The sequence below is a fragment of the Oreochromis aureus genome, linkage group 10 (assembly GCF_013358895.1).
Source record: "Oreochromis aureus strain Israel breed Guangdong linkage group 10, ZZ_aureus, whole genome shotgun sequence".
Classification (NCBI taxonomy): Eukaryota; Metazoa; Chordata; class Actinopteri; order Cichliformes; family Cichlidae; genus Oreochromis; species Oreochromis aureus.
The window spans coordinates 12,322,094-12,335,542 of NC_052951.1; the positions used below are offsets into that span (position 1 = coordinate 12,322,094).

Here is a 13,449-nt window from a genome sequence, read left to right on the forward strand (position 1 = left end):
TTTCCTTCCCTGATGGCACGGGCATATTCCAAGATGACAATGCCGGGATTCAATGGGCTCAAATGGTGAAAGAGTGGTTCTGGGAGGATGACACATCATTTTCACACACGGATTGGCCACCACAGAGTCAAGACCTTAACCCCATTGAGAATCTTTGGGATGTGCTGGAGAAGGGTCAGACTCTAACATCATAACGCAAGGTGAAAAATTAATGCAACACTGGATGGAAATAAATCTTGTGACACTGTAGAAGCTTATCGAAACAATGCCACAGTGAATGCGTGCTGTGATCAAAGCTAAAGGCGGTCCAACGAAATATTAGAGTCTGCGACCTTTATTTTTTGGTGGCGACTTTTTTTTGGCCAAGCAGTGTATATTTAGCTTTTTGGCTCTTCATCTCCCATTCTTGTCTGCTTTTTGCCTCTTTCAGAACACTTTTTTCTTTTTTTCCTCCTTGATCATAGTTGACATTATGGTTATATGTTCATGTTTGTCTAAAAACAACAAAAAATGTGTAATTACTGCATGAATACTGCATGAATAACTAAATAATACAAGCAGCCAACAAGCAGTTACAATGAACACAGAGTAAAAGCATTAGTCAGACACTTTTATTATAATAATGCTCCCTATGTTATTTTTTTAAGCAGATTTTAGAAGTTAAATTATTTTTTTAGACTAACACATTTCAGGCACAGCAACAGCAGCAACACAACCCCACACTTGACAAAAGACTTTACACATGATCAAAAATCCTAGATGCACTGTGTAAAAAAACCAAACTTCCAATATAAGGCACCTTAATCTCACACCTTTTGTAAAACAAACATCACATCATTCTTCTTCTTTAAAATCTTCGCTTTACACATCCTTGTTATGTCTGACGATTTTAAAATTCTAAAAATAAGCACTTGCGCCCTTAGTTTAGCTCCCTTAAACTCAATAGTGTTTACATTGGCTGAACACTGATCATGTTGTCATAATGTAGAGAGACTGTAGCTCACTGTGCAGCCAGCTTTTTGAATTCAATGAAGACTTGGACTTGAATAATTCTACGCAGTCATCAGTGTTTAACAGTCAGTTAAACTGGATACTGAGCCCAGTGATCGCGACCCCAGCTCCTTCAGGCAGCACTGCAAGTTTCTATTCCTCTCAGGATTCTGACTGTCTTTCATTCTCTTCCTGATGAGAGCAGCAGCATCTTCAGTGGCAGTTGGCCACTTTAAGGGAGAGGTGAAGAAGGGCTGCAGAAGTTCCTGGTTGGTTTTAAGTGTCATTCCGAACAGGAAACGCAGGAAAATGTCCAATCTGCCGTCCTCGCACTGCAGACACCTGTCCACAGCGTTCTTGTACATCTCCGAGGGTGTGGGCCCCCTGAACATCCCCTTAACCTTGTTTTTCAGTTTCTCCTCGAAAACGTTCTTCCCGAGATTTGCAAAGGTGAGCAGTGCATAAAGAGCAGCCAGGTACTCCTGCATGGTGGGGTGGATAAAGCTCAAGACATTCTCGTGGAACAGCACGTATGGCTTTGTGACATACTGCGTGCACAGGCCTGTGTAGGGCACTGCCTCCTGATCGTTGATGTCATGTTCTTTCCACTCAGTCTGTGCTAGCTTGTACTGGCCTTGTTCCAGCATCGATAAGGCCACCTTTCCAAGTTTCATAAGAAAGTCTCTCTCTTTATCTACGCTGTTTTCTGGAGCTCTCCATTTGCGATGCTGACGCAGGAGTGCAAACAGCAGCTTTGTGTACATGTAGGTGATGCCGTTTGGCAGCTCTGCGTGCGTGCCCTTTTCTTTAAATATGCGCTGGCACTCATTGGCCACTATAGAGCAGAACAAGGGCAGGTGGCACATGACACGGAGGGTTTTGGTAGAATTGATATATTCAATAACTCGAGCTGCTTGGTTTGAGTCCTTAAACCTCTTCTGAAAGTACTCGTCCCGTTGAGTGTCACGGAAACCAAGTACTTCTATCTCATCGTAGTGCGCATCCCATGGGACGCAGGCGCGTACATATGGCCGAGTAGTAACCAAGAACAGGCCGCGGTAAAGAAGCCTCGCCCTCATGAGGTTGACCACGATGACCTTCAGATTGCTGGTATCTGTGGGGTCACTCAGAAGCTCTGTGTTTTCAAAGTCAATCTTCCAGTGGTACTCATCCAGTCCGTCAAAGACAAACATCATTTGGCATTCGTCGCACCTGTAATCCTCATCTCTCAGTTTTTCTGTTGCCGGGTAGAGTTTTTTAACTATGTCTGCCAAGGAAAGTTTTTCGCCCTCAAACTGTTTGAGTTCTCTGAATGGCAAAGGAAACAAGAAAGTCACGTGCTTGTGTGCTCGTTCTTCGATCCAATCGAGGACTAACCTTCTGACTGCCATAGACTTCCCTGATCCTGCCACTCCAGTGAGCAATATAAACCTTGAGCTTGAGGTCTCCAGATAGTTAGGAGTTAAAATATCTGCAGTGGAAATCTCCTTGGGTGCTTCCTGGTTGCTGTCCAGCTTTCCTATTTTCATGACCTCGTGTTCGATATTGGGGCCATTATCACACGTGGAAACAATTTTGAGAGTAGTATGGACATCGTCAAAGGGCCTCTTCTCACCACCAAAATCCTCACATACTTCACCATATTTCTGCTTCAGAGACTCGGCTAATTCGTAGCGTACTTCATCTGAAAAAAAAAAGAAAAGAAAATGTGCATACATGAAGAAGTTTGTGAAGATGTGTCATCATTGCTTTTGTTAAGGTTAAATTAGCAGCCAAAACAAGACATTAAGGCAAACTCAAGGGCACTTACTTCTGAGGCACAAAGTATCGACATATTCGACCAGCTTGTTTTTCCCCATCTCGGCCAGATGGGTTTTGGTGATCTGGAAAGAATTTTCAAGGCTGTAACACTCGAGTAAGCGGTCGACCAGGTCCACTAGGTCCGTGTTTTGTGGAGGAGTGTTGAACGACTGCGGGTAATACTTCCAAAGTATCCTTTTGAATGCCCTAAGGTCAAACTCTGACAGCTTTCCAAGGGTTTTTGAGATAGCCTAAACCCAAAAAAGGAGTGAAATATAATTATGTCTACATAGTGCTTGTTTTCATCTTTAACAAAAAATGGACAAAAGCAAAAAAAGAACAGTGACTGACCTTGAAAGTGAATGAAATTGTTAGAGATGGATGCCTATTCTCACTTGTGTTTTCGATTAACTTGTTTGTGTCAGAAGATTCAGGGACATCCTCTTTGCTCCTGACCCTAGTGACGTCACAGTGAAAATGCGGCAAAATATTTTAGTGACAATACTGGAAAAAGCCACACGCAGTAACATGTGCAAGTTCTGACCCATGGATGTGTTTCTTACTTGCGAATCTTCTTTTCACAGTCGTCACTGTCAACGGAGTAACAGCTAGAGTATGAATCTGCTCTCTGTCGGCGGACACTAAAAACAGGGAGACAAAGCTGTGTTTAAATGAAGTGTTTCACTCTCTTTCCAGGAATTAATTTAACAGAGACAGATTTCGTCCCCTCTGAATATTCTTATATGAAAAGCATGTGCATTTTTTGGATAGGCTGCTTGGACTATTAATCCATCTTTTTTAAATGGAAAGTACTTTGGTTCAACTTAGTTTTTTTGTTTTTTTTCCCCTTGAAAAAATTGCTTTCTGATTAAAACTGACATGACTTGTTTGCACCTTGTGGAAGAGGTGTCGTCTTCTTCCAAATTGGCTGAGTCTTCGCTTGTCATTGTGCTGTAGCTCTGAGCTGGAGACAAGGCCTGGTCCACGTAAAACCTGAAAAAGAAGGAATGGTAGAATGACAGTTTTTTTAGTTACTTAGTGACCACACGGCAAGTAAATTTCCAGACATTATGCAAAATAGCCTCAAAATTCCCCAAAATTCACTTATCTAGAAAAGTCTAAGCTATTCAAACTGAGGATATTGAGCAATTATGATGCGTGATGGAAGGGCTTTCCTTCACTGGAGTGACTCTACTAAGACTCAGCATATGTGATGTAGCAAAAAGACAGCCAAAGTTGCAGACCGAAAATCCCACCTGCGCACAAAAACAGCCAAGCAATGACACAATCAAGAACAACTGGAGTTTCCAATATTTCCAGTTTAACTTCACTGTCTGCAAATATCTTTCAATATATGTCAGAAAACTGTAGTTTATTGAGCAGACAGGCTGATGCATAAAGTACAAATAAACTGTGCTCTATTTTGCCCCGAAATTCTAGTTCAGCAGACTTGAAGTATGAGGGGGAAATCCCCTGTCAGCAGAGTCACGACCACTTAGTAGTGTGACCGGTAATAACCCAGTGAAATCCTCACTATTAATGATGCGTGCAATTTTCCTGTCTTTAGCCTGTGCTGATAACTAATTGATTAACAGTTTCATGTAACTAGGTTTTTAATCATTTCTGAATGTAACTGAGTATTTATGCACTGTTACTAAACCAAAAGTTCAAAGACCGGACACAGTTTGTTTTCTTTTCTACGCATATTTAAGTTGAAGATGTCAAAGATGGATGCATGAAATATAAAATATGTATGTATATGTATAACATGTAACGTTGTACATGTACACAACCCAAAAATAGACAGGTTGAAGCTGAAGACATCAAGTTCTGAAATCCCACTGCAAACTGAGTGATGCTTATTTTTATGTATTGTAACCCAAGAAATTACAGACAGTCACAGCATAGGTCAGCATAAATCATCCAGAAAAATGGGGAATTTTTCTTACTTACTTAAAATTACTTTTCACTACAAAATCACCGTGTTAGAGTGAGAGAAGCAGAGGAAGGGGTTGCAAGTCAAACATTTTTCCATACCAGTGGGTTGTGTCCATTGGACTGGGTCCCAGGTCAAGCGAAGGCCTTCTCGGAGGAATGTAGTAGAGGTCCTCATCTTCATCTTCTACCTCCTCCTCAACCCCACTTCCCTGTCTTCCAGAAGCTGCTTCCCCAATGGAAGAGCCTTCTGATTGCGTGGCCATCGTTTCGTCTACGTCGCTCATGATGTCATGGAGAGGGTCAGTAAGCAGCACTGATAAGAAGAAGAAGAACAATCCTGGGGAAATAACGGAGACGGATATTAAGCTTTCTACTCTTGCTTATTGAACATGTTTCTGCTATTAAAGATGTCTTTAGTAGTCTTTTGACATTGCCTTGCCAAAAGAAAATTATACAACTTTCCTTTAGAGGTCTTGAGAAAGTAACTAATAAGCATAAAAGACTGTGTTTTTAAATATTCTGACACTGGCTCCTACATTGGTTTGAATAGCGGTGCAGGGGTTAGCACAGCAAGAAGGTCGTTGGTTAGCCAGCTGGTGCCTTGGAGTGTGCATGTTCTCCCTACACCTGCTACTGCTCCCTCCCACAGTCTAAAGACATGCATGTTAGGATGACTGATGACCTGTCTAGAGTGCACCCCGTTTCTTGCCCATGATTGCTGGGATAGGCTCCTGGACACGATCTGATATTGTTGTGTTGTTGTTGTTCTCGAACCGTCATAACACTTGTGGTCCAGGATCAGAATTGCAACTGACCAATCACATCGTCTGAGCATTCATTTAGCATTAGGCAAGAAGTTAGCTAATGCTATTAAAAATTATCAGTAGCAAACCAACATGAGTAACCTAAATTTGGCAAAAAGCAAATATGCCTCTATAATATATCTGTTACACTGCATGAATTACTTAAGAAAACTTGAAATGCCATTTGTTTCACAATATAGTTTATACAAACAAAAGTATTTTTTTCCTTCTCCCTCACATTGCAAAGTTATGACAACAACGACATGGCTGGTCAATTGCAATGTTGATCCTGGACCTACGTTATTATGGTGATGTAGAAAGAACACCAACACAGGGATATCAGATACACTGATTCCAGGCACACTGTGAACCCCGAATAATAGGAAGAAAATGGGTGGACAGCTCCCACATTATTTTGTAATTTTGGCTTCTAAGTGTAAACGTCTCTCACTAGATGCCACCCACCCTCATGTTACTTATTTTTCATGGGAATAAGTCCTAAATAGGAAAGTAGAAACAAATAACGGTGCACTTGTTACTTTTTAGATTATTGCAATTCAAGCTGCAGAAAGGGTGCTATTAGTATCAAAGCGATCACGTTTCCCACAGCATTACAATTTGCTAACATTTGTAAGTCTCATATCACATTAGCACTTTGCCTTACTTGCACTTCCTTGAGTTTTGAAAAGTAGACTGGGAGGTGGAGCCTGGAGCTATCAGGCCCCTCTCCTGTAGAATAAGCAGTTTTGGTACCAGTGTCTATTAATATGCTGTGTCTTTGCTCTTTGTCCCCTCCCTCTCTCTTTTGTGCACTCCTGCAGGTAACTCTGGTTTATTGTTATACATGTATTCCTACTATCTGTCAAGCTGAACACCGCCCACGCCGAGCCTGGTCATGCCGCAGGTTTCTTCCTGCTTAAGCGAAGCTTGTTTCGCTACTGTAGCCATGTGCTTGCTAACAGGAATTTGTTGGCCTTTCTTACTCTAACTGTTTGAGGTCTACATTTATAAAGCAGACATTTTTGGGAACTCTTCCGCATTGCGTTTTCCTTTTCGTCATGTTATAAATGGGAGCTCGTGTCACCTGTCTGACCTACAGCAGCCTCTACATACCATGATAAAATTATGTCCGCGGCTTTTCATAATGTCTTTCTGATTGATTTAATGTTAGCCGTGTTGATGTTGAACTTAAGGATTTACATAAGCTAACTCGATGAAGCGCAATAAGAAGGCTCCAACAGGGAATGAGGAACACGCCTTTTAAACCAAACGACGACAAATGCTTTCACGACACTCAATCATCTCATGTAATTTCACTGTTTATAAAATAAATACATTATTGCTACATTAAAAGCATGCAATGAACAGCGAATAGCTTACCCTTATCCGTGACTGGAAGTTTCTTCTTCTTCTTCTTCTTAAGTTTCTTCTTCTTCTTATGGATATACCACACCTCACTAGGCCTACACTACCACCTACAGGATAAAATGTGAAAATCAAGAGAAAAAAGACGAGTAGTGGAGGTGCAGTACAGTACACAGAGGTATTAAAAAATCAAATGCATCCAAAAGCTGCAAAAATAATCAGATACATATAAGTAAAACTCCAAAAGTAAAAATAATTACAAATCTGAATGAATTTTTTCATATTATTATGTTATATATCATGTTGGCATAATATAGACTCAGTACTTAGAAGCTGCGAATTGATCGAGAAGGATGTCAAAGATGACGTCATATATATATATATATATATATACACACACAATTGACAATCAATTTTGTATGTAAAATCTTAGCAATGTCTAAATAAATGTGGTAGTATATTAAATTCCACCTAAGCTGCCTGTAAAATTGACTCTTCACCTTTGCTTTCACCACAGAAAATATTACACAGGAAAAGCTGAAAATGTACAGGGCTGGTGGAAAAACACTGGCTTAAATCACTTCATTTAGCTGTTTAGGTGTTCTGATCCTGGCTGTTAGAGTTACTTAGAATATTATAAGTGACCAAAGGACTGAAAAACTTACCAAAGAGATGTGCTCTCCACCCAGCAATTTACAACTGCAGTCCTTTCACTGCTGGACTCTCCACGCACAGTTATTCAAATGACAAATAGAAAGTTGCTGCAGCACAGTCTTTCCCCCCACAGTCTTTATTTTAAAAGCCAACTGCTAACTATTCTGGGTGGATATCTGGCTTTTATGCCAGCAGCTAAGGTAATTTTAAACAGCAAACTCCGAGCTGATATGATGACTGGACTGCAAAGACGTGCAAAGCTTTTAGCTCCATATGACTACTTTTGTTTTAATTTTCAAACTTGCGGACTTTAGACTCAGTCAGACTCAAATTACATCACTTGATACAAGTGACAAACCTGAAACCAGTAACAGTAACCCGGTACATCCCATGCATGCAGATGTGAAATGTCTGTAGAGTTCCACTCCAGCTAACTTTCTATATAAGAGCTGTTTATATATCTACTACTACTACTACTACTAGGCTAGGGTTTTATTGTTTAATTTTATGGTACTTCATGGCACATTTATTAATTAGTTCACTGACTAAATATGATTACTATATCTGTTATACTGTGTTTTAGTACACAGTACTAAAGTACTTCACTTGAGCAGATATTTTCCATTTTATTACTTTACCTCAGAGGAAAATATTGTACGTCTTAATCAAGTATTCATGTCTCACAGCTTTCGTTGCTTTCATTTTGAACACCTTTCCTGGCCAAACTTTTAATTTCCTGTTTCTCTGAGTTCATGAAAAACTACATGTGGTTCTCACAGGACAGCACTACTACTAATATATAAAGCAATGTCACAGAATCTGATCTATTGGAGTAGGTGATATAATTTCCTTAGGGATTAATAAAGTATTCGGATTGAGATGAATTCCTTAACAATAACGATATTTAACATTTTAAAATGCTATAGACACTTTTACTTTGGATACCACTGTTACAAAATTGTTGATCTATTCTTCTACTTTTAGATAAATATGGTATTGAAATTTGCACAGAGTGGTGTGCAAATGAATTTAATGAATACTTCCTCCATCACTGCACTTCTTGCAAATCAGTGTCATCTTGAACTATATGATGACCCTGCTGTTATATAAGTCTGGTACTGAATGTCAAACCTGTGGAGGCTCGTGCTCGATACACAGTAATGCACACATTTCTCTCGGCTGTGTCCCTGCTGCACAATATGACTCATAAAGGTGAAAAAAAAAACCCATCATTGCTTAAAGGAGCTGTAGCCAGTGAAATGATTAAGTTTCACGCTTCCTGTCTGTATGCTGAGCGATGGGGCAAGATATTGGCATGGCAGCGTAATGTGTTGCTTCCTATTGCATTACTTTATGGAGGCACTGCTGCCAAATGTTTTTTTTTTAATTATTATTATTAAAATACACAGGCAACCTAACAGGTTACACCCCCACCCACACCACCACCACCCACACCGATTTAAGGTCCTTGCTAGTTCATGATTCCTTTTAAAAAGATGTCAACTAATTCGTGATAAAGAAAAAGCTAACATGACAAATACCTCAAAAAAGCAAAATTTGCAAAGATGTAATTCATACATTATATCATGAGTGCAATGCAAATGCTTTATTGCAATACCCCATGTTGTAATGATAAGGACTGTTTCCTGATAGCACTGAGTTCTTCTGGGAGTACCACTATTATTTGCAATGATCTTGGATCCCAGCTTAATCTGCTTCCCTTCCCTGACATCTAAATCACTCAACTGTGGATTTAAAAAAGCAACATTATGTTGTTCATTAACCTTAAGAGGAGTATTTTTTTAATTAGTGTAAATTTCTTGTGGCCTTTTTCATTATTTATATAAAATAATCTTTACTGAATGTAAATTAACGCAATAGAAACTAAGAAGAACAGCAACCGAATGAAATATGGGCTCATCAGTTAATTCATATTTTAATTTTTAAAAAATATGTATTTATATGTTACTGCACTTAGTTAAAATGCAGAATTACCATTTCCAGGCATTAAGCTCCCCCCCGAAGCTGTTTACCCATGAAAAAAACAACAACACAGGCACATGTCAGCATCCTTGTCTCGGTGGTGACCGTTGTTTCCACTACACTGCGCTTTGTGTGATGGAGGCGTGAGCAGCGACAAAGACAGCAGGAGGAAACAGTGGCCTGTATGAGGGGTGATTGGTGCCCCAGGGCCTGGAAGGAAAAGAGGAGAAGTGGTTCCCAGAATACCCACTCTGCGTAATGGAGTTAGTGGCATGTGTAATGACGTGTTGTGGTCAGATTGCGGCAGTGTTCAGAAGACAAAAAGCAGGCTGTTCTCTTTTCCCAAGCAGCATGCCTGTTATCAGTGCTGCAAAAGCTTATGCTCTGTGGGGGAAAGCATAGGATGTTAACAACAAAGGTCCCTTTAAGTGCAGCAATTCCTAAACATTATATGTGTAACTAATTTAGTGAACACATTTTTTTAAAACGTGACCACAGTGGTGTGGTTGGCAAACTGTTATGGAAACATGGACACAAACACAGTAACACAGACAACCACATCTGCAACTGAAAACATTTTTCAAGCAAAAAATGCAAAACTTTTGATGGTTTCAGGCAGGCACGTGCAGAGGGGGGGGCTGGAGGGGCTTGAGCACCCGCCCCTTTCCTGATGGGTGCCCAAAGTGCCCTTTTCTTGAGGCAACTTTTTTAAAAAAAAAATATTTTTTTAATGTGTGCGTGCGTGCGGAGTCCTGTCTGTGCCCCTCAACAATAATATTTAACTATTAATCACAGTTTTGCTAAATAAAAGAATCTGGCTTGCATCAGTCACATGATCACTATTAACCAATGATCGCCCTTGACGGCAGAACGCGCGCTGGTTACGAGCCGGAACGAGCTCATAAAAGAGCACGCGCATTTTTAGCGGTCCGGAGCTGTAGGAGAAACACAAATTAACTCAGAGACAGACTGATGCGACACAACCAGTAAGTAGGTGTACAGCGTACACTGTAGTGTATAGCACACAGGAGTATTAGCTTATTACGTACACGTTGGTAAGTTGTCTTGTTGCAACTGACGAACTGAAACAAACGAGCGTGCTGTGTGTGCAACAGCACGACAAACATTACCTGTCCTTTTATTAACTGCACAAGTAGTGCTGGTCATAGCTGCTGGCTAACTGGGTAAGGCTGTCGTGGGTCTGTAGCTCTGTCACCGTTTTAGGGAACATATTTAGTTTTAAAGCAAGTTACAGGGCTTTTCCTGCCTTTCTGTGGGGCTTATATTTCACTAAAAACGATCTAATATGCATGTCCACATAATTATTGATTATTATAATTATAATATTTAAAAAACATACACTGTATTTTAAAGAACATACATTAAGACACAGATTATAGTAGATATATATTTTAAAATGCTGATTTTATAGCAGTAAAATCATTGCATCTCTACAGTTAAAAAATGTAATAAGATTTCTGCCTGCACAGAGTGGATAGTGAACAAATGGAATCATCATAAATACATTATTTCATATTTATTACTTTTTTCCCCTCATTGCTTTATTATTGTAGCTCTAGTAATAAATAATAAGGGAAGGATTCTGGATCAGCACCATGATGGAAACTTGTGCCCACAGTATATACAGTATTCTGAAGAAGGTCTAAAATGTCACTGTGTGTGCATGCATGTGTGTGTTTTATGTATATGGATTTTTTTTAAATTATTACTCATGATATAACATTGTCCAGACATGGCTGGTAAGGACATGAGGAGGAAACAGTAGGAGCTGTGTGAGGATACTAAAGGCAGTGGATCCCTCAGCAGCTGGATTACAAAGAGCACAGGTAACATTAACACATGTACCAGTTGTTGGAGTGGTATTCCTGTATAAAAATCATAATAAGCACAACTGGAATGTTTTGCTTCTATAACATTTTTCTGTCATCATTTTATTATAGAGTAAATGCAGCAGTTGTTAGGTGTGGATAATTAAATAATAGTTTATTGCTATAGCAAGTTGTGCCTTGTTCTCAGATAGACAGCAAGTGGAGAGTGATAGATGAGATGAGGGGATGGAAAGAAGAAGAGAAGCAGCGTGATTCACAGGCAGAGCCTAGTTTATTTCTCACAGTTTTTTGTTGCCTTGTGGTTCCAAGCGCATTTTGTTATTATCTCATGACACTTGTTTAATCAGCTACCATCTCTCCTATGAACATTTTAATGTCTACAGTCTCAGATCAGCACAGCCCTGCCCTCCAGCACTATCAGCAGCAGGAGCAGCAGCAACCCCTCAACAGCAACATTGTACCCATCAGGTAAAACATAAGCTACGTTTGCTTTGCCTTGTTGCCACATCACAACAGTGATGTAGTATGATGCGATCCCATATTAGATTCTTGATGAATGTGTGTTGTTGTTATTCAGCCTGGTTCAATGTGCCCCTTTTTAACTTTGAGCACCCGCCCCTTTAAACGTCTCTGCACGGCCCTGGTTTCAGGTTCTTATTGCATAATAGCGAATAGGGTCACATGTGGCATTGACTCCTCAGTTCAGTAGCATTTGACAGTGTCTCATTGGGCTCTTTCTGTGAGTACTTTCCTAGATTTTCTAATGTATTTTTTAGACCTAGCATTTTATTGATAATAAAAATAATACAAACTAAAGTATTTATAAAATATTTTTATAAAAAATTATACATATACTAAGGCTGATTTCTAGTTGTCATTGGCCAAAGCTGCCCGATGTCTAACGCAGATGCCTCGGGATCGCATATTTACTGTTTACAGATGACACGCTACTGGCTTCATGGAGCGAAGACCTTCAGCTCCTACTGGATTGGTTTGCAGCTGAGTGTGAAGTGGCTGGGATGAGATTTAGAAACCTCCAAGTCAGAGGCTTTGATTCTCAGCTGGGAAAGAGTGGAAACAGCATCCTAAGCTGGGAATGAATTGTTGCCCCAAGTGGAGGAGCCTCAAGATTTTGTTCAGGAGTGATGAGAAAGTGGAAAAGCAGACTGACAGTTGGACCTCCTCAATGCAGATCTGTTGTGGTGAAGACAGAGCTGATTTTTGTAATATTTGTTGTCTGTAGTTATTAATTTACTTGTTTACACACTGCCTGATTCTGTTGTGTTACATAGAAATATCGCCAACAGGCGATGCATCACACCCTCTGGTGGACAAACTATGCAATCTCAACACTCATGGAATGCTTCTTCCATCCTCTCTTTACTTTTCAAATTTTAATTTATCAGCTGTTATAAATATCAATATCAATAGATAATTGACAAATATCTAACACTGGTCAGTAATATTAGCCAACTGATAAATCAGCGGGGTTTAGTTTCTAGCCTAACTGGTTCTGGGTGTCTTCTTGAACTGTAGCCCCCTGAAGATAAACGGCAAAATAATTATTTTATTGATATTTAACCAAAAGAAATAAAAAGTACAATTCAATTTCCAAATGATCCAGAACCATTTTGGAATTAAGCGCTGACCTCTATTATGTACCTTTATCTTTCTAGATGTTTATCAAAACCTTGACTAGAGTCAAAAATTTTATATAAGATTTTGTAGGGTTTTTCTAATTAAATAATACAAGAGAATATACAAATCAGTTTTAATTTTTTTAATTTAAATTCTTATTTCCACTGCTTTCCTGTGGGCTGTGGTTGATGGGTGCTAAAAACATGGCATATAAATTCTGCCACTCCAAAAGCTTTACGTGGATCCAGCACTTCTTATTAAAATCCCTTATAATCTGGATCCATTCATTCCCATTAACAGCCCCCACCCCACCCCGCTCGCACTCCTCCTGGCTTCTTGTGGCATTAATCACACCACATACAGAGGGTACACTCCGCGCGGTGAAAGCTATGACTCCATGTCTGTGTATGAGGGAGGATGCTCAGAGC

General features: G+C 39.7%; 1 protein-coding gene across 1 annotated transcript; it reads right to left on the bottom strand.

Annotated features, from left to right (window-relative positions):
• Positions 1-589: 589 nt before the first annotated feature.
• nlrc3l1 (NLR family, CARD domain containing 3-like 1) lies at positions 590-6,965 on the bottom strand. The gene is made up of 7 exons (XM_031752554.2): positions 6,912-6,965; positions 4,828-5,065; positions 3,685-3,783; positions 3,354-3,431; positions 3,142-3,247; positions 2,801-3,041; positions 590-2,674 (listed from the first exon to the last, which is right to left on the bottom strand). The coding sequence occupies exons 2-7, from the start codon at positions 5,010-5,012 to the stop codon at positions 1,071-1,073; spliced, it is 2,313 nt and encodes a 770-aa protein (XP_031608414.1). The 5' UTR covers positions 5,013-5,065; positions 6,912-6,965; the 3' UTR covers positions 590-1,070.
• Between the last annotated feature and the right edge of the window lie 6,484 nt (positions 6,966-13,449).

Excerpts from the sequence above, each read along its gene's own strand:
- nlrc3l1 (XM_031752554.2), bottom strand. The coding sequence starts at position 5,012 with ATGAGCGACGTAGACGAAACGATGGCCACGCAATCAGAAGGCTCTTCC. Across the intron at positions 3,784-4,827 it reads CCAATGGACACAACCCACTG|GTTTTACGTGGACCAGGCCT; the intron begins GTATGGAAAAAT and ends CTTCTTTTTCAG. Across the intron at positions 3,248-3,353 it reads TGTGAAAAGAAGATTCGCAA|GGTCAGGAGCAAAGAGGATG; the intron begins GTAAGAAACACA and ends TGACGTCACTAG.